The sequence below is a fragment of the Rhinoraja longicauda genome, chromosome 7 (genome assembly GCF_053455715.1).
Source record: "Rhinoraja longicauda isolate Sanriku21f chromosome 7, sRhiLon1.1, whole genome shotgun sequence".
NCBI lineage: Eukaryota > Metazoa > Chordata > Chondrichthyes > Rajiformes > Arhynchobatidae > Rhinoraja > Rhinoraja longicauda.
This window is the reverse complement of record NC_135959.1, coordinates 26524308-26550270: the sequence shown is the minus strand read 5'-3', so window position 1 is coordinate 26550270 and position 25963 is coordinate 26524308. Positions and strand designations below refer to the sequence as shown.

The following is a 25963-nucleotide window of genomic DNA, read 5'->3' as shown; positions in this document are numbered from 1 at the left end:
TTTGGCTTTCTAAACACAAAGATAAATCCTCACAAGAATAAAAAAGATGAACTGTCAAGATAAATATACCATTATATATAGGAATTCAGAAAAATCACTAGAATGATCTTGTTAGAATAACATTATAGGTGGCCAAAACAATAAAATTATACACATTTCTGCACAGCATAGGTTGGTGGTGGAAAGAATTAACAACTTCAAGCTCGTGGGTTTGCAAATCTCTAAAATCTGTGCTAGACCCAGCACATCGATACATTCATCAAGAAAGCCGATCAATGCCTCTACTTCCTTAGAAGATTGAGGTGATTCGGTATGTCGACGAATGTTCTCTGGAACGTTTACAGCATATTGACTGATTGCATCATGGCCTGGATCATCACTGAAGACACTAATTCTGTTTCAAATGCTGTTTGAATTTTCAGGCTGCAGCAAGACTTGGGATTCAAATAGATAACTTTAGCCATTGTTCAGGTTTACCAGAGGATCTGTATTTCTGTGTGGCTTCTTTAACATTGTTTTGAATGAATATGCTTTCTCGCTTTTGAAGCTTGCTTCAACATCAAGTTGGCAAATAAACAGAATCTCATTGGATAATTTTATTTAAAATAACTATGTTTCCCTGTTGTCCTTGAAATGTTAAAATAAAAGGTGATCTTACAGGTTTCTGGAACATAATCGCTAGGTGCTCACACTACAATATACAAACATGACATCACTAATCTAGCCCCATCTAGTGAATGGCTTCAGAATCATTACTGAAGTTAGGACAAACAGATACAAGCCCAGAACTGGAAACACACAACAGCAGCATTTTCTGGTTGAAAGAAATAATGATCCCTATTCATTAAAGGGTAGACAATCATTAATCCACCATCAATCAAAAGCATGTATCCAAAACATCTTTAGTGTAGTATGCCAAGAGCTGTATGGCATGACTTGATTTATGCCAAAGAACATGTCATACAGGTTTCCAGGCAGGTATAGAATCATTCATCAAATCATGCAAATCAAATACTTCCTGAATTAGTGGCTCAACTCAAACAATGCATTCCCTAAAAATTACAGAAATAGTGAATAAACATTAACAGAGAATCAATAAAAAAGAAATTACCTCCTGAGTTAATTCGTCGGCAGAGAGTTTGTGTCGTTCGAGGTCTTTTCGAAGCAGCGAATTTTGCTTTTCCATCTGTAACAATCTTCTTGCAAGATGAACACTGAAAGGGCAGAAAGAAATTGGTCATTAATCGTTTCAAAGCATTGCTGTCCATTTAATTTGCAAAGTTCTGCAAGGATTCCACATTGGCTTATAGCTCCACAAAGGCAAGTGCAAAAACACTTACTTTCTACAACTGAAAGATCAGTACACCCGACCAGTAAGAGATTAAACATATAATTAAATTGATTTGGAAGTCACATTTCCCCAGGAGCAGCTTCAGCATTCTACAATGTTTGTATCTGCTAAGTGATAGAACATTTCAATCAGGCTTTCCTGTTATACTTGGAGAAGATTCAAAGTGCTTGAGTAATCAGTGAGTCAGGCGGCATCTCTGGAGTACATGGATTGGTGACAATTCAGGTCGGGACTCCTCTTCAGACTTGGAGAAATGTTTTGTTATTAGTTGTTCAGGATCAGGGCCCCATCATCCACCACCAATCGAGAGGATGTGGCGAGCTATCTTTTATGACTGTTGCACCGAGGATGGTAAATGACGGGGGGGACTTTTAGGTGGTGGAGTTCCAAATCATCTGTGTTCCTTGCCCTCTTTCAGGGAGAGATTGTGGGTTTTGGAAGTGATGTCAGAGTAGGCTAGATGAGCAACATTGGTTCATTTTGTAGATGGTACACACAGCTACAGTATGTTGTCATGATGCATATGATGATATCCTGGGGTGATGGTAAAGGTACCAAACAAATTGTGCACTTTGTCCTGCAGATTCTTGGAAATTGGTGATATGCTGTCATCAAGCAACTGAACCATCATGTCACCAATTAGCGAGCGGTCCTTACCTCCCATCTACCTAAATGAAGACATTTGAACTATCTTTAATCGGACTTTATCTTCACTAAACGTTATATTATAACCTTTATCCTGTATCTGCACACAGTGGACGGTTTAATTGTAATCATGTATAGTCTTTTTGCTGACTGGATAGCATGTAACAAAAAGCTTTGCACTGTACCTCAGTACACATGATAATAGTAAACTAAACGAAATATCTAGGCATTGTTGTTCGGTAGGTTTAACTTTCGGTATATTAAACCAGATGAATGATTAAGCCTCTTTGCAGAACATCTCTCTTCCAATCCATGATTTCCAACAACTTTCAATTCTGGTTTAACTATGGCAGCTCTCTACCTGATTATGTAGTTTTCATTAAAAAACTGCAAATCCAAAACACTCATTTGCCTTTCCCATTACATAATAAATCCATTGGTTTAAAAAAAAATTCTATTGTATGCTGCAGCCAACTATAAAAAGTGTTAAATTCTATGCTACAAATGTGTTTCAAACCACAAATAAATATATTTTTGTAAATACATCAATTTCTTTCTCTGAAAGTCTTTGTATATGCATAAAAGAGTCATTCCTTTCTACATGGAAATGTGGTGCCAGAGATTAAAAATAACTAACTGTGATTGAGATCAAGTCTCATATCTAATTCAGTCATGCCAATCTTGGTTTAGTGAATAAAAATCTAAACAAATCACAGAGGCTCTTGTCATGTTTTGGGAAGTCTGTCATTAAAGAAAGCATGCAGGGCAAAAAACGTGATTGGCATTGCATTGATAATAGTGAGATCATGTTTAATTTACCAAATCGCTGTGTACATTTTTACTTTGCCAAAGCATTTTGCTTTAGAGACAGGAAAAGACCTGCATAAGGCAAATTTATATTTTGATATAATGACATGCTACATTGACTTTCATCTTTCATTTGATTTTTGTGAGTCACTATTTACATGAATGGAGGAGTATGCTTTACAATGATTGCTGAAAAACACATTATCTGAAAGAAAATTTTCTCATGAGGATTAAAAAACTAAAAAAATATATAGCCTTAGTTTTTTTGTTAGTAGATCTCACTATAAAATTAAGGACATCTCTTATTCAATGCAAAAATTAAATTCCTGACCTTTGATGCAGGTGTCATTCTCTGGTTCCATAAAATGTGATTATACCAAGCACCATAAATCAAGACAAAAGTCAAAGGAGCAAATGTATTTTTGTCATTACGTTCAATAAATTTGTTTTTCACAAGTATTGCATTCAATTACATTGAATTCTGAAAATACTAGGGGTGCAGGTAGGGCACAGGGAAAGGGGGGGGGGGGGGGGGGTTAGTTAGTTAAAATTGTAGAGTTCATATGCATACCGTTGGGTTGTAAGCTATCCAAGTGGAGTATAAGTGCTGTTCTTCCAGTTTGCGTGTGGCCTCATCTGGTAACGGAAGAGGCCCAGGACAAAGTCCTGGAATGGTTAGAATAGAAATTGGAAGGGGAGTTTAAATGGTTAGCAACTGAGCGATCCAGTAGGCCTTGGCAGACTGAGCTCAAGTGTTCAGCGAAATGTTCGCCGAGTCTACACTTGGTCTCGCCGATGTGAAGGAAGCCATATGGGGAACAGTGGATGCTGTCCAGGAGGTGCACGTTGCATTGAACATCGAAGTATCCAATAAACTGAAGGAACAGCACCTCAAATTTTGCCTATGTAGCTCACAAACCAACGGTATGAACATTGGATTCTTCAATGAAACTGGAGAAACAGCATCTGATATTCTGCTCGGGTAGCTTATATTTAGATATGTAAAAAGGAAAAGACTAGTGAAGACACATGTAGGTCCCTCACAATCAGAGACAGGTGAATTTATAAAAGCAAACAAGGAAATGGCAGAACAGTTAAACAAGTACTTTGGTTCTGTCTTCACTAAGGAAGACACAATCTCCCAGAAATACTAGGTGGCCGAGGATCTAGTGGGAGGGAAGAACTGAAGGGAATCCACATTAGCCAGGAAATGGTGTTGGGACTGACGACAGATAAATCCCCAGGGCCTGATGGTCTGCATTCCAGAGTAGTCAAGGAGGTGGCCCTAGAAATCATGAATGCATTGGTGATCATTTTCCAATGTTCTCTCGACTCTGGATCAGTTCTTGTGGACTGGAGGGTAGCCAATTAACTCCACTTTTTAAGAAAGGAGGGGGAGAGAGAACGGGGAATTATAGACGAGTTAGCCTTACATCAGCAGACCTCCCAAAATTTGATTTTATAAATTCAGAATTTTGATGTCCAAAATTCAGAATATTACATCAAAATTCATATGGCGCGTAATGCAACTTTTCAGCAAAAAAAGGTATGCACGCCAAATGCGCGTACCCGTTGCGTTACATTCATGTGTGAAAAACGACTTATTTCCAACAGTCTGTAGTTCTTGGACTACATGTACAATGTCAGGCCTATCATGAGTATATTCTGGTATTTAGAGAAAGGTTATTGAACAGAAACACGTTTTACAACACAAAGAAAAAATTGTTTTGTTTTCTCTATTTTGCTTTTTCCTTACACAAAATGTATGACTAAGTTATGAAGAAAGAGTTTCATTTAAAAATGCACATACCTAATTTTCATATGATGAAAGAATGGGTCGATTGGGCTTGTATTCACAGGAATTTAGAAAGATGAGAGGGGATCTTAGAGAAACATATACAATTCTTAGAGGATTGGACAGGGTATATGCAGTAAAAATGTTCCCGATGTTGGGGGAGTCCAGAACCAGAATAAGGGTTAGGCCATTTAGGACTGAGATGAGGAAAAACTTCTTTACCCAGTGAGTTGTGAATCAGTGGAATTCTCTGCCACAGAAGGCAGTGGAGGCCAATTCACTGGATCAGCATCTCAGCAGCGGAGGGAAAGAGACTTGACAAGCTGGTCAGGAAGGCCAGCTCTGTCCTGGGTTGCCCCCTCGACTCAGTACAGGCGGTGGGAGAGAGGAGGATGATGGCAAAATTAACATCGCTGCTGGACAACGACTCCTACCCCATGCAGGACACTGTCACTGCACTGAATAGCTCCTTCAGTGACTGACTCCTTCACCCCAAGTGTGTGAAGGAGAGAGATATAGTGTAGATCCATGTCTGGTTTTACTGTTGTGCATATGGTCCATAATTCAGGCCGGGTTTTGTACTGCGTTATCCTGGTGCTAGCACGGCTAGTTAGGAGACTATTCTGAGAGCTGGAGGTAATGGTAGCCAGCATCTGTACTGCCAATGATCTGCTAATAAAGGACTTATATACACCAGAGTGCCTCTGAATGTACCCACTCACAAACATGGTGTCAGAAGTCGAATGCCGTTCGGTATTAACGTGGTCAGTGAAGTGTTTCAACACTCTATGGAGCAGCTCTTCGACAGATACCTGTGCGATTGTTGTCGATTACATTATTGTGGCGGGTAAGGACGTGCAGGAGCACGGTGTTAATTTAAGGAAGGTACTCAATCGTGCCAGAGAGGTACACTTGAAACTCAACCCCAACAAATGCAGGTTCCGTGTCAACAAGGTGAACTATGTGGGACATGTTTTCACCAGTGAGGGCCTCAAGGCTGATCCTGAGAAGACAGCAGCCATCAGTGAGATGGCAGTACCGACTGATGTCACCAGCCTGCAGAGGTTCCTGGGCATGGTGAACTATCTTGGCAAGTTTATTCCTCAATTTAGCGAACTCTCCACTCCACTGCGACAGCTTATTCACAAAGACATTGCATGGACGTGGCATGAGCAACAACAGCGAGCTTTTGACACTCTCAGACACCTGATGTCGTGTCCTCCCACCCTAGCATATTTTGACGTTAATCGACCAGTTACGCTGACCTGCGACGCATCCCAGTACGGCCTCGGCGCTGCATGCCTGCAGGATGGCCAGCCCATTGCTTATGCCTCAAGGACCATGACGGACGCGGAGACAAGCTACGCACAAATCGAGAAAGAACTGTTGGCGGTTGTCTTCATGTGCGAAAAGTTCAATGACTACATTTTCGGCAAGGACATGCACCTGGCTGACACCTTGTCCCGTGCGCCCAGGAAGACCTATAACGAGCATGCTGCCGAGAAGGATTGTTTTGACGTAATGATGGTCAATCATCTCCTCTCGTCTTGTCTGGACATGTTAGTGGCACACATGGACGACACTTTGCAGTCGATCGCATCCGTCATTCGATACGGTTGGCCGGGCAAGTTGCATATGTTACCACTCTCTGTACAGCCGTACTTCCCCGTTAGAGATGTGCTGGTTATCAGAACGGGGTCATTATGAAAGGCCACAAAGCGGTGATCCCTGCCTCACTACGACAGCAGTACTTCGACGCAATACATAGGGGCCACCCTGGCACTGAGGCAACGGTTCAGCGAGCGAAAAGTATGTTTTTCTGGCCTGCTATGTCTGACTACGTGCACCAGAGGGTGCAATCATGTGCAGTATGTAACAGTTTGGCCCCACATCAGCAAATGGAACCACTTTTGCTGCACCCGGTTCCTGATTTACTCTGGTCCTCTGTAGCCACTGACATTTTTGAGTGGCATGGTAATCAATATCTGGTCCTGGTGGATTCTTATTCTGGGTGGTTTGAGATCGATTTGCTCCGCACAAATTCCTCAGCGGCGATAATTCAAAAACTGGCAAGACATTTTCGGTCCATGGGTCTCCTTACACTCTCATGTCGGATAATGCCGGTCAATTGGCCAGCCAGTGTTTCAAGGACTTTGCTACGCGCTGGGATTTTAAACACGTCACCAATCGAACGGGCTAGCCGAGAGGGCTGTCCGTAATGCCAAATGGGTCATGGAGAGATCCAGAAGAGCCGGGTCCGATGTATTCCTGGACCTCCTCAATCTCCGTAACATTTCACGTGACCCGGTGTTGGGTTCGCCGGCCCAACGTCTGATGTCCAGACAAACTCATACCACCCTTCCTGTTGCAAGACACCTGCTGCAGCCCCGTGTTCATGAGCCCCAATCTGTTTGGGTTCAGCTGCAACATAAACGGCAGATCCAGAAGGCGTACTACGACAGGTCTAGCCGTCCTCTCCAGCCTCTGTCGGAGGATCAGACAGTCCGTCTGCAGACCCAGAAGGGTCATGATCGTCTGGGCGTAGTTAGTGGGACCTGCCAGGAGCCACGGTCCTATCTTGTCCAATCGGAAGGAGGAACCTACCGGCGGAACAGAAAACACCTTCTACCGGTGAATGAGCCGGTGCCATCTCAGCAGCATCCGCATGGCTACACGGAGGTCACAGATGGCAGGATACAGACCGATGAAGGCCAGGCGTCGGCAGATCGCAAGCTGGTCTTTACACCAAGAAAGGAGTCGCTGGTGCCGGTGATGGAATCACCCATAAAATCGCGTATACTGTCACCCGTGACGTCACCGGTGCAGTCTCCTGTGTAAAAGGCTGTTGCGAGACCAGTGCCGTTTGAACCACCACCTACGGTGCTGCCACCTACAACGGGTACAGCGGAGGGCCTGTATCGTACTCGTGCAGGACGGGTCTGTAAGCCCAATCCCAAGTACCAAGACTGTGGCTAGACACTTATTACGGACTCTGATTAATTACAGTCCTTACCGTTCCCTTACATTTATCTTACTCAATTTGTATCCTCCTCTGCTTAGCGTTTGTCGTAGTTGCTGTTTTCATCCCTTATATTAGGATGTCGGTAGGCCGTAGTTTTTTTTCCATATTGTAGTGGCTTGATATGCTCTTATCTAGTTTGAGGGCTTATGCTTAAGAAGGAGGATGTTGATCCATGTCTGGTTTTACTGTTGTGCATCCGGTCCATAATCCAGGCCGGGTTTTGTACTGCATTATCCTGGAGTTAGCACGGCTAGTTAGGAGACTATCCTGAGAGCTGGAGGTAACGGTAGCCAGCATCTGTACTGCCAATGATCTGCTAATACTTATATACACCGGAGTGCCTCTGAATGTACCTACTCACAAACATATAGGAGATCCTTCCTTCCCGCTGCTGTGAGTCTGCACAACCAGCACTGCTCCCAGCAGACGAGTCAACAGTAGCAGTTGGAATACAGTAAATTGATGACAATTTATCCTTGTCTTTACTTTTATTTATAATGAATGATCTCTTGCTATCCACTTTGCTGCTGTAACACTGTAAATTTCCCCGGTGTGGGACAATAAAGGAATATATTATATTATTATTATTTTCGAGAGTTAGGTTTAGCTCTTAGGGCTAAAGGAATCAAGGGATATGGGGAAAAAGCAGGAACGGGGTACTGATTTTAGATGATCAGCCATGATCATATTGAATGGCGGTGCAGGCTCGAAGGGTTGAATGGCCTACTCCTGCAAATATTTTTTTCTAATCCAACAGTATGAACATTTAATTCTCTAATTTTAGGTAACTAATCACCCCAACTACCTCCCCCACCCCTTTTCTCCCACCCCACCCCTTGTGCCCCACCTGGACTCTCACCAGTCACTCCTCTACCCCTGCCCTTCTACCTACATTGCTTCCTCTATCTTTACAATTCACAACTCATCTATCTGCATATCACACATTTTAGTTTTTCATCTCTGGCTGTTGTCCAACCATTTGCCTATTGAAATCCCCCCTCACCTGTATCCACCTATGTCCTGCCAGGGTTTATCCTGCCCCTCCTCTTTTCCCCCAGCTTTCTTCCCCCCCCCCGGCACAATCAGCCTGAAGAAGGGTCCTGACTTGAAACCCAACTATCATGTTCTCCAGAGATGCTGCCTGACCTCCTGAGTTACTCCAGTACTTTGTATCATTTTTTGTAAACCAGCATTTGCAGTTCCTTGTTTCCATATGTTTCACAAAACTTACTTTGTATAGGAAAGGATGAGGAACCAGATTTATAGAAACATAGAAACATAGAAAATAGGTGCAGGAATAGGCCATTCGGCCCTTCGAGCCTGCACCGCCATTCAATATGATCATGGCTGATCATCCAACTCAGTATCCCGTACCTGCCTTCTCTCCATACCCCCTGATCCCTTTAGCCACAAGGGCCACATCTAACTCCCTCTTAAACATAGCCAATGAACTGGCCTCAACTACCTTCTATCCACAGATTCACCACTCTCTGAATGATTCACCACGCTCATTATGAATGGCAGGCTCTGCTTAAACAGGATGTCATTTGATTCAGTCATGAAGCAAGTCGATTCAGAATCCAGGTAAACAAATCTGAAAAGAGGAATCTAAAACTGAACTAAAATATATAAATCACTGAAAATAGTAGACATTTATTCCTCGTGTTGTTAATATTTGCATCTTCTATTTCTCTAGATTTGCAGAACATCGAATTGTTGCATTTTAACCGATGGCATTAAGGAAATACTCAATGCAAGTATTAGAAAAAAACAATTGCCTGTGCATTTTCTGCTTTTTCGTTTGTTTCAAATATGAAGGGTCAGGGTGCATGCAGGGCAATGACTGACAGAAAATAGGGGTACTAAATTTGATGGGAACAGGGAAGTATCAGAGAATTCAAATGAGTGGCAAAACAAGAAAAGTGGTTGAATTGCATTTTTCTTACAACTTATCTCCCAACTAGTAGAAACAAAAGTGTAAAGAATAAAACAATGTGTATAAAAATGGAGATCAAATAGAAAAGATGAGGTAGAAACCTCCATTTTCCATAACTAATAACCATTTCTTTGGATTTGCATCCAGGATATCAGATAGACAAGAAAATTATGATATTCCGGAACTTAGCGCATACCCAAAGTAGTCTACAATACTTATTAATAAATGCTTGCAGGGCTGTGTCACCCTGTTAGCTGTTTCGGGCATTTATTTTGCAATTGAAAGGCTAGGGGGTTCCCTGGCAGCTTACAGCATTATTAGGATTATGATCTCATCTACAGCAATACAAAAAAGAACCAGCAGTTCAGAACTGGGAGAAAAAGAGATGACATTTTGATAAGTAACTGCTTTATTCAGTACATCAAAATTTTCAAATAGTTACTGCAGTTATTTTCCCCTGTCACATAATGAAACTTCAGTTCTGTAAACCTGTGACTGTTCGTTACGAGCAGTTCAGTGGGTACTTTATCAAACATGTCATCACAGGTGCTGCTGCAGCCTGTATCTACTCTTCTAAACAATGATTTACAACTACATTCCCAGACACCATGTCAAGTCAGCAATATTATTCAAAAATTTGTTGCATGTTAGTAGGAACAGCAATGTAATGCAACATAACTTAAAAAATAAGTTCAACAAACCTACTGGCATTAAACTTCTGACCGACAAAAACACTGCTTGAAGTTTGTTTTCATGTGGTTAATATAACTTGTGTTATTGATTGACATACAATTAATATAACAAATGTAATTTTAATAAAATTAATGTCTTCTAATTCAGATTCATTCTTTAAAAAAATAAACATTGAAAGCATGGAAAATACTTTGTAATATACAGATGGCATATAGTTTCTTGCCATATATTTGCCCTTAAAGGCTTGCAGCAATAAATAGTGATGTTAAAATAAACATCATTGTATAAATAACAGTTCAGAAAGAGGGCGTCAATAGAAGGTGCGGGGAAAGTCGTGGTTGTGTATGGCCTGTGTGCTCACCTCCCACGCCTTCAGAAATGTCCTAAAGTTCCATGATCAATCTAAGGAAGCGGGACATGGAGACCTTGGTGCACGGAAGTAGAGTCATAGAGTCATACAGGCCCTTCAACCCAACTAGTTCATGCTGACCAAGATACCCCATCTTAGATAGTCCCATGTGCTTGCATTTGGCACATATCCTTCTAAATCTTTCCTATCCATGTACCTGTCCAAGTGTCTTCTTAATGTTGTTATTATACCTGCCCCAACCACCTCCCTGAGCAGCTCATTCCATACACCCTACACCCTCCACAGTGAAAATGTTGCCCCTTAGATTCCTATTAAATCTTTCCCCTCTCACCCTAAACCTGTGCCCACTGATTCTTCATTTTCCTATCAATTCCCTTCAAGATTTTATGTACCTCTATAAGGTCACCCCTTAACTTCCTGCGCTCCAAGAAATAAAGCCCTAGCTTGCCCAATTTCTTGCCCCTGTAGCTCAGGAAATCGAGTTCTGGCAACATCCTCATCAATCTTCTCTGTACTCTTTCCAGCTCAACAACATCTTTCCTATAACAGGGATGACCAAAACTGAACATAATACTCCAAATGTGGCCTCACCAACTTATTTTACAACTGTAACATAATGTCGCAACCTCTATACTCAAAACCCTGACTGATGAAGGCCAATGTCCCAAAAGCCTCCTTGACCACGATATCTAGCTGTACCGCCACTTTCAAGGAATTAAGTACCTTAACTCTCAGATCACTGTTGTCTCTAATGCACTCCAGAGCCCTACCATTCACTGTGAAGGTCCTGGCCTGGTTTGATTTCCCAAAATGCAACACCTCACACTTGTCTGCATTAAACACCATTAACCATCTTCTGCTCACTTGCCCAGCTGATCAAGATCAATAGACAATAGGTGCAGGAGTAGGTCATTCGGCCCATCGAGTCAGCACCACCATTCAATGTGATCATGGCTGATCAATCTCAATCAGTACCCCGTTCCTGCCTTCTCCCCATACCCCCTGACTCCGCCATCCTTAAGAGCTCTATCTAGCTCTCTCTTGAAAGCATTCAGAGAACTGGCCTCCACTGCCTTCCGAGGCGGAGAATTTCACAGATTTACAACTCTCTGACTGAAAAAGCTTTTCCTCATCTCTGTTCTAAATGGCCTACCCCTTATTCTTAAACTGTGGCTCCTGGTTCTGGACTCCCCCAACATTGGGAACATGTTTCCTGCCTCTAACGTGTCCAACCCCTTAGAAGGATGAGGGGGGGATCTTATTGAAACATATAAGATAATTAGGGGATTGGACACATTAGAGGCAGATAACATGTTCCCAATGTTGGGGGAGTCCAGAACAAGGGGCCACAGTTTGAGAATAAGGGGTAGGCCATTTAGAACGGAGATGAGGAAGAACTTTTTCAGTCAGAGGGTGGTGAAGGTGTGGAATTCTCTGCCTCAGAAGGCAGTGGAGGCCAGTTCGTTGGATGCTTTCAAGAGAGAGCTGGATAGAGCTCTTAAGGATAGCGGAGTGAGGGGGTATGGGGAGAAGGCAGGAACGGGGTACTGATTGATAGTGATCAGCCATGATCGCATTGAATGGCGGTGCTGGCTCGAAGGGCTGAATGGCCTACTCCTGCACCTATTGTCTATTGTCTATTGTCTATAATCTTAAATGTTTCAATAAGATCCAACTATAATTTTTGTTAACTATCTTCAAGGTTTATGATACCAACTACTTTGGGTGTCATCTGCACACGTACTAATCATACCTTATACATTCTCATCTAAATCGTTGAAATAAATCACAAACAGCAATGGGCCCAGCACTGATTCCTAAGGCACTCCACCAGTCACAGGCCTCTAATCCGAAAAATCATCTTCTCCCACAATCTTTTGCTTCCTTCCTTGAAGCCAATTCTGTACTTAGGCAGCTAGCTTTCCTGGGATCCCATACAATCTAAACAAGTTAACACCACATTATATAATGAACAATAAGATAACCCACTGAAAGTCATCTGTTGAGCTCATTTTAACATGTATATATCGGAGATCTTTTGAAGCTCACATTGATTCTCATTTTAAACAAACTGCTGAAAGATATTGCAGTGACAATCATTTTGTGAATAAATCGATTTGTACCAGCATCTGCAGTTATTTTCTTATACAAGAGGGTCTGTTATATTCCGCCCTTAGTATCCAACTGCCTCACCCATCTAGTATCGGACCTCCCGATCCCAACCCAAATAGCGGCTCCCAACTAGGGATTCAGGACCTGGCCCAGAGCCCCAGTGCGCCCCCTGATCCCGCCATCAATTGTCCCCCTCCCCCTAAATATACAGACACAATGACAAATAAGGACATGAGCCAGGCATAATCGGCGACGGGGGTGTATTGGCAGGTGGAGTACCAAAGGCAGCGCGAACATGTGAATGAGCAAAACGCAAAGCTTTAGTTAGGGCAATAATATAGGAGGTCATTTCATCAGTCATATGGCGGAGAGGCCGCCCATAAACGATCTCCGCAGGCGAGAGGGCAGTCCGACCTGCGGGAGTGGTGCGAATCTGAAAAAGAGCTACAGGCAACAGTTTTAGCCAAGAAGAACCCGTTTGTTCGACTAGTTTAGCGAGTTTGGTTTTCAAAGTCTGATTAGCTCGTTCGACTAGGCCAGCAGCTTGTGGCCGGTACGCGCAGTGTAGTTGCTGATGCACACCCAGCTGGGCGTACATTTCCTTGTTAACCGCTGTAATGAAGTGCGGACCATTATCAGAACTGAGGCGAGCAGGGATGCCGAAACGAGGTACGATTTCCTTAAGTAACACTTTAACCACCGTGGAGGCCTTATTATCCGAGGTTGGATAAGCCTCAATCCATTTACTAAAAACATCAATAATGACAAGCACATATTTATTACTTTGACACCGTGGAAGTTTAATGTAATCCATCTGTAGAGTCTCAAAGGGACCCTCAGGCAAGGGGGTCCTGCCGGGGGGGGGGGGGGCACGGGGCCCTCCGATCAGTGTTGTGGCACAGACATACAAGGCAGACATACTTACGCGTGATGACAACTCTTGGAGGCGAGGGTGCCACCAGGTATTAAGGAGCAAAGAACTGGTGGCCCGTGCCCCACAATGGGTGGCCAGATGGATACATTCAACAACCCATAGGGCTGTTGTATCAGTCATACAGGTCTGACCCACAGGTGTTGTCACTTCATCAATTCTACAGCCAAAATTGACCCATAAAGCCTTATCTATATCAGGAGTGTCCTCCTGTAACCGAAGTACTTCTTGGATGGTTGGCATAGGTGTTTCAGTGGTTGACCGTCCCTTGGGGGGGGTTAGTGGTCAGTCTCATCATTTTTGACACAACATTAGTCCTACTTCGCGCAGCCTGTTTGGCAGCAAGGTCGGCATTGTGATTCCCGAGGTCGACAGGGGACGTGCCAGAGGTCTGGGCAGAGCATTTGATAACAGCGATACTTCGGGGTAATTGGATGGCTGGAGAAGGGAAGAAACGAGGGCTTGATTGGAAATAGGAGTGCCTGAGGAGGTAAGGAATCCCCGGTTCTTCCAAAGTTGGTCAAAGTCGTGCACCACACCGAAGGCGTATCGAGAGTCTGTATATATATTAACGCTTAATCCCTCCCCCATAATGCAAGCCCGAATCAGGGCATAAAGTTCGGCCTTTTGGGCAGACACAGGTGGGTCAAAAGCCCTAGATTCTAAAAGGCGATTATCATCAGTAACTACCGTATAGCCAGAGAGACACTGACTGCGCTCATCCGGGGAGGAACCGCCATCAGTGTACATGACCAGGTCAGGATTGAGAAGCGGTGTGTCGGAGAGATCAGCACCACTTGTGATGGCTAATGTCTTTTTGGATCAACTGGGGGTTATTCAACAGAAAGATCTCATAGCGGTTCTTCCGTGCTGAGGTCAGGTGTTGGGTTTGTAGTTGGCCGAGTAAGGTGGTAACCGAATGGCAGCTATCGACTGTGATGTCCTGTTGGAGCGTGATGTTAGCTGCAGCCAGGATTCTGTTGATATCAATGGGTTTTGAAAGGACCCCATGACAGGCGTTAATGATGGCATCCACCCTTGCGTTGGCATTAGCGATGGCTTGTGCCAGAGCTGCATGGTCCTGATGCCCCCTTATTATCTCGACAAACTTCAGCCACTCCTTCCCATTCAGGATCTGTCTAACCATGGACCATAGATCTCTACTATCAGCCTGATACACCGATACTGTGGTGCGAAGCCAGTCGCAGAATGCCTGGGGGGATTTTGTTCGGTCTGGAGCGCCATTGAGGAGGGACATGACGTCCAGGGAATTGTCGATTGGGGTTTTCTTCATCATCAGACGAGTCTATGTCCGTTTCCCCCTTGTTAGAGTGGCTGTCTGACCCGTGGCATACTGAATGTTTAACCCGACGGTCTTGCGGGAGTGCAGTGGCCAAATCAAGGGCATTTTGTAGACGAGTTTTACTCCTTGTTCTTTCAGATGGTCCTCGGTGAAATGTCATTGTGTCTGTGTATTTAGGGGGAGGGGAGCAATTGATGGCGTGATCAGGGGGCCCACTGGGGCTCTGGGCCAGGTCCTGAATCCCTGGTTGGGAGCCGCTATTCGGGTTGGGATCGGGAGGTCCGATAATTTGTTTGTTTGACTATTGAGAAACACACCTTCCCTATCCTTCCCCGCTTCGGGCCAAGGGGAGACTCTCTAGAGCCCTATATGTACCCTATAATATGTTCTGTGGATGAGAATTCACGGTTCCCCTGTGATGATAATTGGAGCAGTGATGGAAAGACCTCCCGAGGATGGAGGGACACCGGGGGTAATTTATACCAAGTCCGGGTACTACTTCTCGGGACACGGGATAGGAACAAACTTCCTGGTAACAAAAGGAAAGGATACCCCGGCCGCAGTAGCCGTAGGCATCCTCACCCCAACAACTATACCCTGCCCAGTACAATGGAGTTTAAACTTTCCCGTCGGTGGACGCAGAACCAAACGGGGGGTCTCTAGGGAGTTCTGTGCCAACTGGATGGAACCGGCTGCAATCGGAAGGAGCCGGGGCCAGTCGGTTGGGTGTGGGATATTGAGTACCGTAACCTTCTCCCCAAAGGGTCCGCAGGAGCAATGGCAGCCAATAACCGTAACTACCTTGTCTGCGGACTCACCTTCCTGGGGAATAAGACCGTAACGGCCATAAACGAGATAAAGGAAGGTCTATCGGACCTGCGACTGTTCTCAATGCAGAACCGGTATGCATTAGATTATTTGCTAGCCCGGGAAGTGCCATCGTGCAGGGAAAATGTATTATGGAAGTTATGGACAGGACTGCGAACCAAACGGAAATCGAGGATGACATTCAAACTTTCCTGAATGGGATGAGCAATTGGGGGGATTGGGGTCTGGGCAAGTGGTACAACTGGTTCATAAATAAGGGCGGCACGGTAGCGCAGCGGTAGAGTTGCTGCTTTACAGCGAATGCAGCGCCGGAGACTCAGGTTCGATACTGACTACGGGTGCTACACTGTAAGGAGTTTGTACGTTCTCCCCGTGACCTGCGTGGGTTTTCTCCGAGATCGTCGGTTTCCTCCCACACTCCAAAGACGTACAGGTATGTAGGTTAATTGGCTGGGTAAATGTAAATGTAAAAATTGTCCCTAGTGGGTGTAGGATAGTGTTAATGTACGGGGATCGCTGGGCGGCACGGACTTGGAGGGCCGAAAAGGCCTGTTTCCGGCTGTATATATATGATATGATATGATATGATATGACAAGATGTGAGAGGATTATAAGTTGACCTTTTTTGGGATGCAGGTTTAAGTACAGACTGATGGAGAGAAGACTCCAATGCAATCAGGTGCTCTAGGTGAACTGATTTCAGACATTTTCAACCTATTTCTTGGTGATTGGGATGTGAGGCACAATATAAAATAACATTGGTAATTAATGTTCATTAATAAATGGTAATTCTTCTGTAATTACTGGTAAAATACTTCTGCATAGTAAAAAAAACTAGGACCTTTTAGTCTGCCCTTAACCTAATTATTGATTAAAAAAGACAAATAACATTGTGGCCAGCATTGATCCCTGAGGCACATCACTAGCCGCAGGCCTCCAGTCCGAAAAACACCTTTCCACCATTAATGCCTGCTTCATTCCATGAAGCCAATTCATTTTCCAATCAGCTAGCTCTCCATGATGTTATGCAATCTAACCTTCCAGAGCAGTCTACCATCCGGAAACTTATGAAATGTCATGTTGAAGTCAATGTGAATAACGTCTGCGGTCTAGCCCTCCTCATCAACCTTCTTGGTTACTTCTTCAAAAAACTCGAACAAAATTTGTGATTTAGGATCTCCCTCATGTAAAACCCGTGTTGACTATACCTAATCAATCCATCTATCCAAATGCATATATATATATATAGCTTATATGCATTTTATTATAGTTTATTCCTCAAAATCTTCTCCTACCTAACACAGATGTTAGAGGGATAGCTGTGAGGCGAGGGGGGAGGAAACGATGGCGTGCTTGCAGTGGCTGCGGATTGTAGTGTTGGTGGAGGCGACTGCTGGAGGCCCTACAGCAGCGGGGTGAGTAAGCAAATTGAACAAAGGGAGCTGCGCAGAAAGGCAGTGAAAGGAGCTGATGGCATCGTTTAGGCCGACTCCCTACATCATTGATCTCGTGCTGCCAGGACACAGAGCGTTAAAGTGAGAAAATATGAAATTGCATATCTCTTTTGGCCAAGTTTGGACTTTTCAGAGACCTTACACTTGTGTGTTGCAACATGATGCTGGAACATGGTGATTTATTGTGTGTTGTCCCAGAAGTGGACTTACTGATCACTTCACTCTTTTGTTCATGACTGTATTCATGTGCAGTTTGATTTGACTGAATAGCATGCTAAACAAGCTTTTCACTGCATCTTGCTACATGTGACAATAATAAACTAAACTAAAAGTAAACTAAGGTAATAAAGTATGTTGCAGATTAATGTTTAGATTCATCACCCTGACGGCCTTCCAATTTCTAGATTTACTATGAAGACTTGCTAATCATGTTTTTACTGCCTGCATTCTCAAAGGTTTTTTTTTAATGCTTGTGCCTTGGGGTAAAACTGAAGGATAAGAATGGAATCTCAGAAATGCTTGAAAAAAAGACTGATGGTAATGAAAACTTGATTCTGGATAAATATCTCGTATGTCTGCTTACTGGGATGTTAAGTAATCTTGCTTAAAGCAGCTTTATAAAAACAAGGGAAACGGTTGGAAAACAATTGTCAGAAATCTAAGATTGATGGTTATGCATTTTTCTAATACCAGCCATGCACATTAGATTTAAATGGATGACCTTCATTGGATAGAAGAATAATTTCATCAGCACATTTCCTACTAAATGTTTGATGAATCACGGAGTAGTCTTAAATTAAATATTCTATCCGTACAAATTAAAAATAAAGGCGGATTCACAAACAATGAAAGTGGCCAGGATACTTGAGGAACTAGTAGAGATAATGACATGGACATGGAAATGTTCCTTTGCATCCTAACCCAGTTTATTATCACCAATTTATCATCGAAAATGATGGGCAAAATGCTGTGCATCAGGTCAAACTCTATTGTGAATGCTGAATTAATTTCAGTGATGGAATGCAATCAAATATCTTTTCACAATGCTAGATGAACAATTTACCTTCTCGCAGTTACTACTGGTAGCAGTATGGACATTTTAGCAGAAAAGAGGCCACTGGCAGTGAATTTCTGAGTCATGACAGGTATTACGTTGTAAGTTGGTTTTATTTTACTCTTAAGATGGATAAGTACACTGAACGTTTCTCAGCTGCAGTTCAATAGACAATAGACAATAGGTGCAGGAGGAGGCCATTCGTCCCTTCGAGCCAGCACCGCCATTCAATGTGATCATGGCTGATCATTCTCAATCAGTACCCCGTTCCTGCCTTCTCCCCATACCCCCTGACTCCGCTATCTTAAAGAGCTCTATCCAGCTCTCTCTTGAATGCATTCAGAGAATTGGCCTCCACTGCCTTCTGAGGCAGAGAATTCCACAGATTCACAACTCTCTGACTGAAAAAGTTTTTCCTCATCTCAGTTCTAAATGGCCTACCCCTTATACAATTCATACCTAACTACTGCAGATGAAACGAAGAGAAAAGGAATAAATGTTTCAGTTTAGCTTCTATTCATATTTAGATTGTCATTTAAAAAAGAAATGCAATGGACGGGAGTATGATATGATAGAATTTCCATCAATACTTCAATTGCCACATCAATACTTGTTAGAGGAATATTCCATGACTGTGGATAGATTATATTATGAAGGGACTGAGAATTCAAATTGTCCAGGTTTAAAGCAGTCAATTTCCTTTAATTGAATATTCCTTTACCATTTTAGATAATGAATAATTTATACATCATAAGTGATAGGAGTAAAATTAGGCCATTCGGCCCATCGTCTACTCTGTCATTCAATCATGGCTGATCTATCTTTCCCTCCTAACCCCATTCTCATGCCTTCACCCCATAACTTCTGACACCCATACTAAATTCTAAACCAAAAGAAAAGGAAAAATTGAGAAGACTGGAACACTGGGTTGCAAAATCACTTAAAATAATGTTAATCCAGGATTAGGATTAGAAAAAAAAATCCTATTTCATCGTCCGGCACTCCATAGTTGGAAAAAGAAGTGAACAAATATCAAACCCTTACCTCTGCTTAAGGCGCCGTTTTACTGTTGTGGGAACGTTAGCACCATAACCATAAGAGAAAAGGACACGTTCAGCATCATCCTCATCTTCCACTGCAGTCAGCAAATAAATGATTATAAATGTTATGCCAGTAGGATTTGAAAACTATGAATACACTTTTATTAATGAGTGGCAGCCTGCAAAATCAGTAATGCGTCAAATGAGGTAGTCTTATGGATCATTCAATAATGCTCAATAAGCAACAAAAATCACGTTTTTAGGAATGATTGTGGCACTGAGTGTCAGAGCTGGTTCGGTTCATCTGTGGATATAGTCATTCCCTGACACTTGCATGGCATATTATTTGCCACCTGTTGGGCGATCTGGATACTTCCCAGATATTGGAGTGCAGCAAAAAACTGTTTTATTATTAATTGATTTGGAAGGCATGATGATCAGCAAGATTTTTTTCTAAATGTATCTAATGAATGGTACATGTCAGCTTTGTTGCATGTACCATTCATTAGATGCATCTAGAAAAAATCTTGCTGATCATCATGCTGTCCTGCTCTATCACTTTTTATGGGAAATGTAAGGGGTTACTGGACATTGAAATATTGAAGAATATTGCTCTCCAATGGTTTATGAGTAATTGCAAAAATTAGATGGAAGTGACACACAAAAAATACCCCAAATTAGCTTTCCAAATCAATAAATAATAAAACAGTTTTTGTTGCACTCCAATATCTGGGAAATATCCAGATCGTCCAACAGGTGGCAAATAATATGCCATGCAAGTGCTGGGGAATAATGATATCCACAGATGAGCCGAACCAGCTCTGACACTCAGAACTATTATCATTGTGAACTTCCACTTGTGAACTTCAATGTCTTAGCCAGAAATCCAGTGGGCCAGTCGCTTCGTATGTGAATGGACAGTGGTCAGTTGTATTCCACACTGAGAGGTTCATCTCCAGCTTCTCTAAGCTTCCCCAATAAAGCACCAGTATGGTGGAATATCTTTCATTTGACTGGATAAAGCTGCAACACACTTGCTACCAATTATTCAGGACAAAGCAGTCCATAGATCAATATTAATCAACTCAATTAAATTCAACAAAAACTAAACTCATCAAGATTTTCTAGCATATGGTCTAAAATAGGAGCAAGTTGCAAAGTCTTGTTTGGCAATGGATTGGAATTTGGCAACCATCACCACCGAGAAAACACAGAGCATGGCAGCAATAGCATTTACAACTTGACAGATAATTGTCATTTCTTCATTGTCACTGGGTTAAAATTCTTGAATTTTGACCCAATTGAATAGTGGGAGTATCTTTATTAATCTTGTAGTTGAAGGTGATTCAATGTTACTTCCTCATGAGAAGCAAAGAGTATATTATTCCAATTAGAGGGGTGCCATTCAGCCCAAAGAGTCCATGTCAGCTACCAGCAGAAGAGTATATTCAGTCTCATCTCCCCTCTTCTTATTTCCCTGTAACCTTACGACTTACACTCTCTCACATGCCCTTTAATTCTTTTGTACTTAGCTGCACAAAGGAAAAGTCTACCATGATGAATTCACCAACCAGCATGTCTTTGGCATGTGGAATGAAACTGAAGCGCTGGCTGTCATGAAGGACAGTGCAAACCCCACAAAGTGAGGATTGAACCTGGGTCCTGGAAACTGAGGTTAAAGCACTGATGCCTGCATTAAGATGCCTTAGATAGTCAGATGCCAGAATTGTCAGCATCAGCCAACAAAACAAATTTACAGTATCTTCGAACAATTAATCTTAAAAATTATTACTGCCATGGTGTCTTAGAGCTATACAACATAGAAACTGTCCCTTGCCAAACTTATCCACGTTGACCAAGTTGCTGAGCTGAACTAGTCCCACTCGCCTGTACCTGGACATATACCTTTATAAACCTTTCCCATCCATGATTCTGTCCATGTCTTTTAAATGTTAAAATTGCACATGCCTCTACCCCTTCTTCTATACATGCACCACCATATGTGTGAAAAAGTTTCCCCTCTGGTCACTTTAAACCTTAACCCCCTAGATTTAGACTTCTGTACCCTGGGGAAAAGACTATTCACTAGGGCTTGTCACTTTATTTATGCCCCTATGATTTTATACATTTTTATAAGGTCACATATAAAGTCCCAGAGCTCTTACTCTCTGGGGGAAAAAAGTCCTCACCTATTCAGCCTTTCCATATAATTCAAACCCTCCAGTCCTCATAAATATTTTTTGCACCTTTTCCAATCAAATGACATCCTTCTTACATCAGGGCAATCAGAACTGTCAACCAAATGTCAACTTACAAATGTCTTGTACAGCTGTAGTACCATGTCTCAACTTCTTACCAGTGATACCTCAACTCCCGTACTCAACAGTGAGTATTGGTTTAAGTACATGTGCACAGCATTTTGATCAGTGTGTGCCAGCACCATACTTCAGCATTAAACTCTACTAGATGTGTCTGGATTATTGAGTAGATGAATCCTCCATCAATAATGATAAGAGTAATATTGAAGAATAAGTGCTCTGCGGATGCTGAAACAAAATATCATACAACCTGAATTTTGCTGCTAACCCGTTTATAATTTTGTTAAGTAATAGCGAGGAAACCTCAGTCTAATATTCAGATGCAACTTACTTTCAGCCGATTGCATTATAACGCCATCCAGTTCCTGTTCTAGTTTCTCATAGGTCACCAATCGTGCTTGAAGCTCAGTATTTTGAGTCTGAAGCTCAGTGGTATGCTTGTCTGCTGATGCTTGCAGTTTGTAAAATTCTTTTGTTAAAACCTGTTGAGCCAACAATGCAAGAAATGACAATTAATTGTAAACCTCCTTGACATACTAACTTCAAAAAGTTGAATACACATTGTTACACAAGTTTCTGCCAGCCTGTTATATAACATGCTCACATACAATTTCCATGCATTATTTAACACAGGCACTCACTATAAGATTAACTATGCTGATGAATTAACAGTAAAATGAAGTTTGCACACACCTGTAGTTGTACATGAAGAACCCTGAACAATTGCAGCAGACTGGTCATTGTGTTGGAAGACAGATGCATAATTAGGCATAGGATGGAAAAGTAGATGAAGGAGAAGGAGGACAAAGGGGCAGATGGAATGGTAGGAATAACAAAGGAATAAAAGAAATACGAAGTAGAGAGAATAAGGAATAGAAATGGATAGGATGAGGAGGAAATTGGTAGGATGGCAAGAGATGCACAAAACAGCTGTGGGCATGGGGCTAGTGATGGAAAGAGTATTTGGTGAAAGGGTGGCAGAGGTGGTGATGGGGAGATGGAAGGGATAATCGCACAAGGAGAACACTTGTTGTTTCTGAACTATTGGCCAAAGACCCGGTCTGCTGACCGAGAGGCAAGAGTAATTAAATAACAATGATCATGAACTTGAAACTGACCATGACTAGAATTGTCATGAAAACCAATCTGTTCAACAGTGTACCTCAGGAAGGAAATTACAGCTTTAACTAGTTTGACCTATATTTGACTTTCAATTGCTCTGTGAAATGACCCAGTGAGCTACTCAACTCAAATAGCAATTGAGTATAGACTATAAACACTGTTATTGTTGGCAGTGACATGTGAATGAATAATAATTAAAATTAAGAGATGGGACTGGGGCAGGGTACGATAAGAAACCAAGTTCAGTGTAAAGCAACAAGCTTGATGGAGGATACTACTTATAGGATCCGCTTGTCCAAGAAATTATAGTGTCATAATCATAGGGGGTGTGGGTGTGGTCAGACATTGTGCACCTCCATTATGACTTCTTAAATTTGAGTCATTTCTAATGTTGAAAATAGATAAATTAGCCATCTTACTTAAACTCAGAAGTCACTGCCAGACAGAGGGATTGCTAAAATTTGACCATAAGCGTTGCAAACTCGGTACTGAAAATTTGCTTGAACTGATTTTCAGAATGCATTCAAATTTGGGGACGGGGATGAAGAAAACAGAATGAGCAGCACTGAAAAAAACAAAACTGCTGGCACCAATTGCTTTTACCTTCCTCATTGGATATCTGTTGCTCCGGGGGTAGTTCATATTTTAAAGCAGGGGTAAATATTTACAATGAATTTCCACAATTATAACAAAAACACAAAAACCATAAATGAGATGAACCTGTACCTTTCCTGTGTATTAGGGTGTGTCATTGTTTTTGCTAGTGTTTAGGGCTAGCAGAAGGCACGTTTCGCTAATCTTTGAAAAATAATTTGGCAAGAATTTTTATTAAACAATCCATTTCAAACCATGAACTTTGATTAAATTTAGTGATTAAATTCAAAATCACAAAATAATAAGATGCCGTGAAATGTCCGGCATCCCAATATCCACGAAAAGGCCACTCATTGATTGTCACTGGAATCCAAGCTGACTAAATAAGTCTCAAAGAAAACATTTTTTTAATGATTGTTTTGGCCCTCATTATTAAGGCTAATGCTTTCCAAAAAAATTATAGTTCCCACAGGAACCTTTGTTTTTTTTTAACTTAAAGGGTAAGTTTTATTTGTTATTTTAATAAATAAGGTATGAATTTCAGAGTATGTGTAACACAAAAAAGAGTTTCATTATTTCTGGAAAGCACTGTTTGTACTCATTAGACAACCTCAAAAGTTTATTTAAAGTAAATTCATTAAAAAAAAATTCTAGTAGTCAAGGTAACAGTCTATAATCCTCAGGATTTGGCTTCTGATGTATTAAAAGATTGGAATAACATTTGTTCTTTTCCAGACTTCTGGTGCCACAGTTTTGTCTAATGAGCTGAAACAATTTTCAGAACTATCAGATGTATTCAATCTGATCAGCGTGCTTTATACATATTCAAGCACATCATACTTTTAATTGTCATGCTGACTTGTATTTTATCCGCACTTACAAGAAAGATATGCTAAATTCTCTGTGAAGATTCAACTAAATCATTCCAACAGAAATTTTGAACTCACTACTGATTATTCATTTGTGTATTTGATCTGTTTAACTGATTAGGTTCATCTCTACTTTTGATGGTATTGTCACCAGTAAAATGTTTGGTCTTATGGTTGTCTGTCCAATAGAAACTCCTATGCCTCACTGGTTAAATCATCTATCATCAGATCTTGTTAGACCAAATTAATTGTCTTCAGACTACATTCTCCTACATCAAAACCACCCAATATTCCATAAACATCCTGGAGAATAAAGACCACTATTATCTTTCTATACCCTACCTCTTCCTTCCAGTACGATCTCTAGCATTAAGTACATAGTGCTCATGGACTAGTCTGAAGGGAATGAGAAAAGTTATCTTTCAAAAGAGGGTAGGCATTTCCTGGTATAAACTCAAACTGTATTGGGGCAAATTAAACTTGTCACTTCAGCACACATTATTTCATACTGGGTTCTTGTTCTGAGTCTGTAAAGAGGTACCATGATGCAACTTACGTAGCTAATGTTTTTACATTCAGAAAATCTGGTCTCATTAGTTTAGGGACTAATTACATTCCATGAAGTGAATGCCATTAGATATACATTTTGATTGCAAAATGACTAGAAAACATAAATAAAGACTGGTGGATCAATTGTGACCCTGTAGGCAAGCTCACAGTTAAAGATATTCCTCTTGTTTCAAGACACCAAGAGAATGGGGGGCTGCAGGGGAATATGCAGAGATGGAGGTTAAGGGCATGGATCTTACCAACTTTCTCCAAAGATCTTTAATCACTTGAGTCACATTGGCTGCATGTAAAATGTCACCTTCTGGAAGTAGAGGATTTAAAATTTCTGCCCCTGACAGGCTAGAACTTCATATCACGAGTCTTATTGGTCATGACTGTTATCAAATTTATATTATGGTTTTATTTATATGATGGATAAGTACCCTCTTTACGTTGGGAAGGGGCTTGTATTTCCAAATGTTTAAAATAAAACCCTTAAAATGTTGGAAATGCGCAGCAGACCTAGCAGCTCTCTGTAGAGAAAGAAACAGACTTAATGTTTCAGGTGAATGTCCTATAGAACTAATTTTATTATGTTCTATTAGGGTTTTTTTAAAGAGCCTTGATACAAAAAATTCAGAATTATACAAAGATATCAAACATTACTAGTTATAGAGTCATAGAGTAATAGAGGTTTACAGTATGTAGCAGGCCCTTTGGCCCAAAAAGCCTGACCTGGTGTGAATTTCTAGCATTTCTATATGTATTTTCCTCTCCAGACATTAACAGTGGGAAATAAGTGCTTGGCTTCTGAAGTCATCACAGTGCAATAAGTCAGAGGCATTTAAATCTGACTTCATCAAGAGTGTTTAATTATCACTTGTACCAAAATCAGAACAATGAAATTCCTATGTGCAGCAGCATAACAGGTCTGTAAACACAACACTCATAGATAACACAATAAATAATCATACTGTTTATAATAACTTTACGATAGGAAAAGGATGGGTATAAGCAGCATCCTGCTTATAATTTTGGGATGCAGGCAAGGAAAGCAAGCAGCTAGAAATGTGTTCCAATGCCCTTTGCAGCCTTCATGAGGAAAGACATTCTTGCCATAGAGGGAGTACAGAGAAGGTTCACCAAATTGATTCCTGGGATGGCAGGACT

At 41.7% G+C, this 25963-nt stretch overlaps 1 protein-coding gene across 2 annotated transcripts in view; it reads right to left on the bottom strand.

The window, feature by feature from the left end:
* Positions 1-25963, bottom strand: part of pibf1 (progesterone immunomodulatory binding factor 1) — a 91546-nt gene that overhangs the window by 25891 nt on the left and 39692 nt on the right. For both annotated transcript variants that reach the window (XM_078402278.1, XM_078402277.1), the window contains exons 12-14: positions 21991-22141; positions 19346-19436; positions 1112-1214 (exon numbers count right to left, since the gene is read on the bottom strand). In XM_078402278.1, the coding sequence (XP_078258404.1) occupies positions 1112-1214; positions 19346-19436; positions 21991-22141 (345 nt within the window). The remainder of the gene's footprint in view (positions 1-1111; positions 1215-19345; positions 19437-21990; positions 22142-25963) is intronic.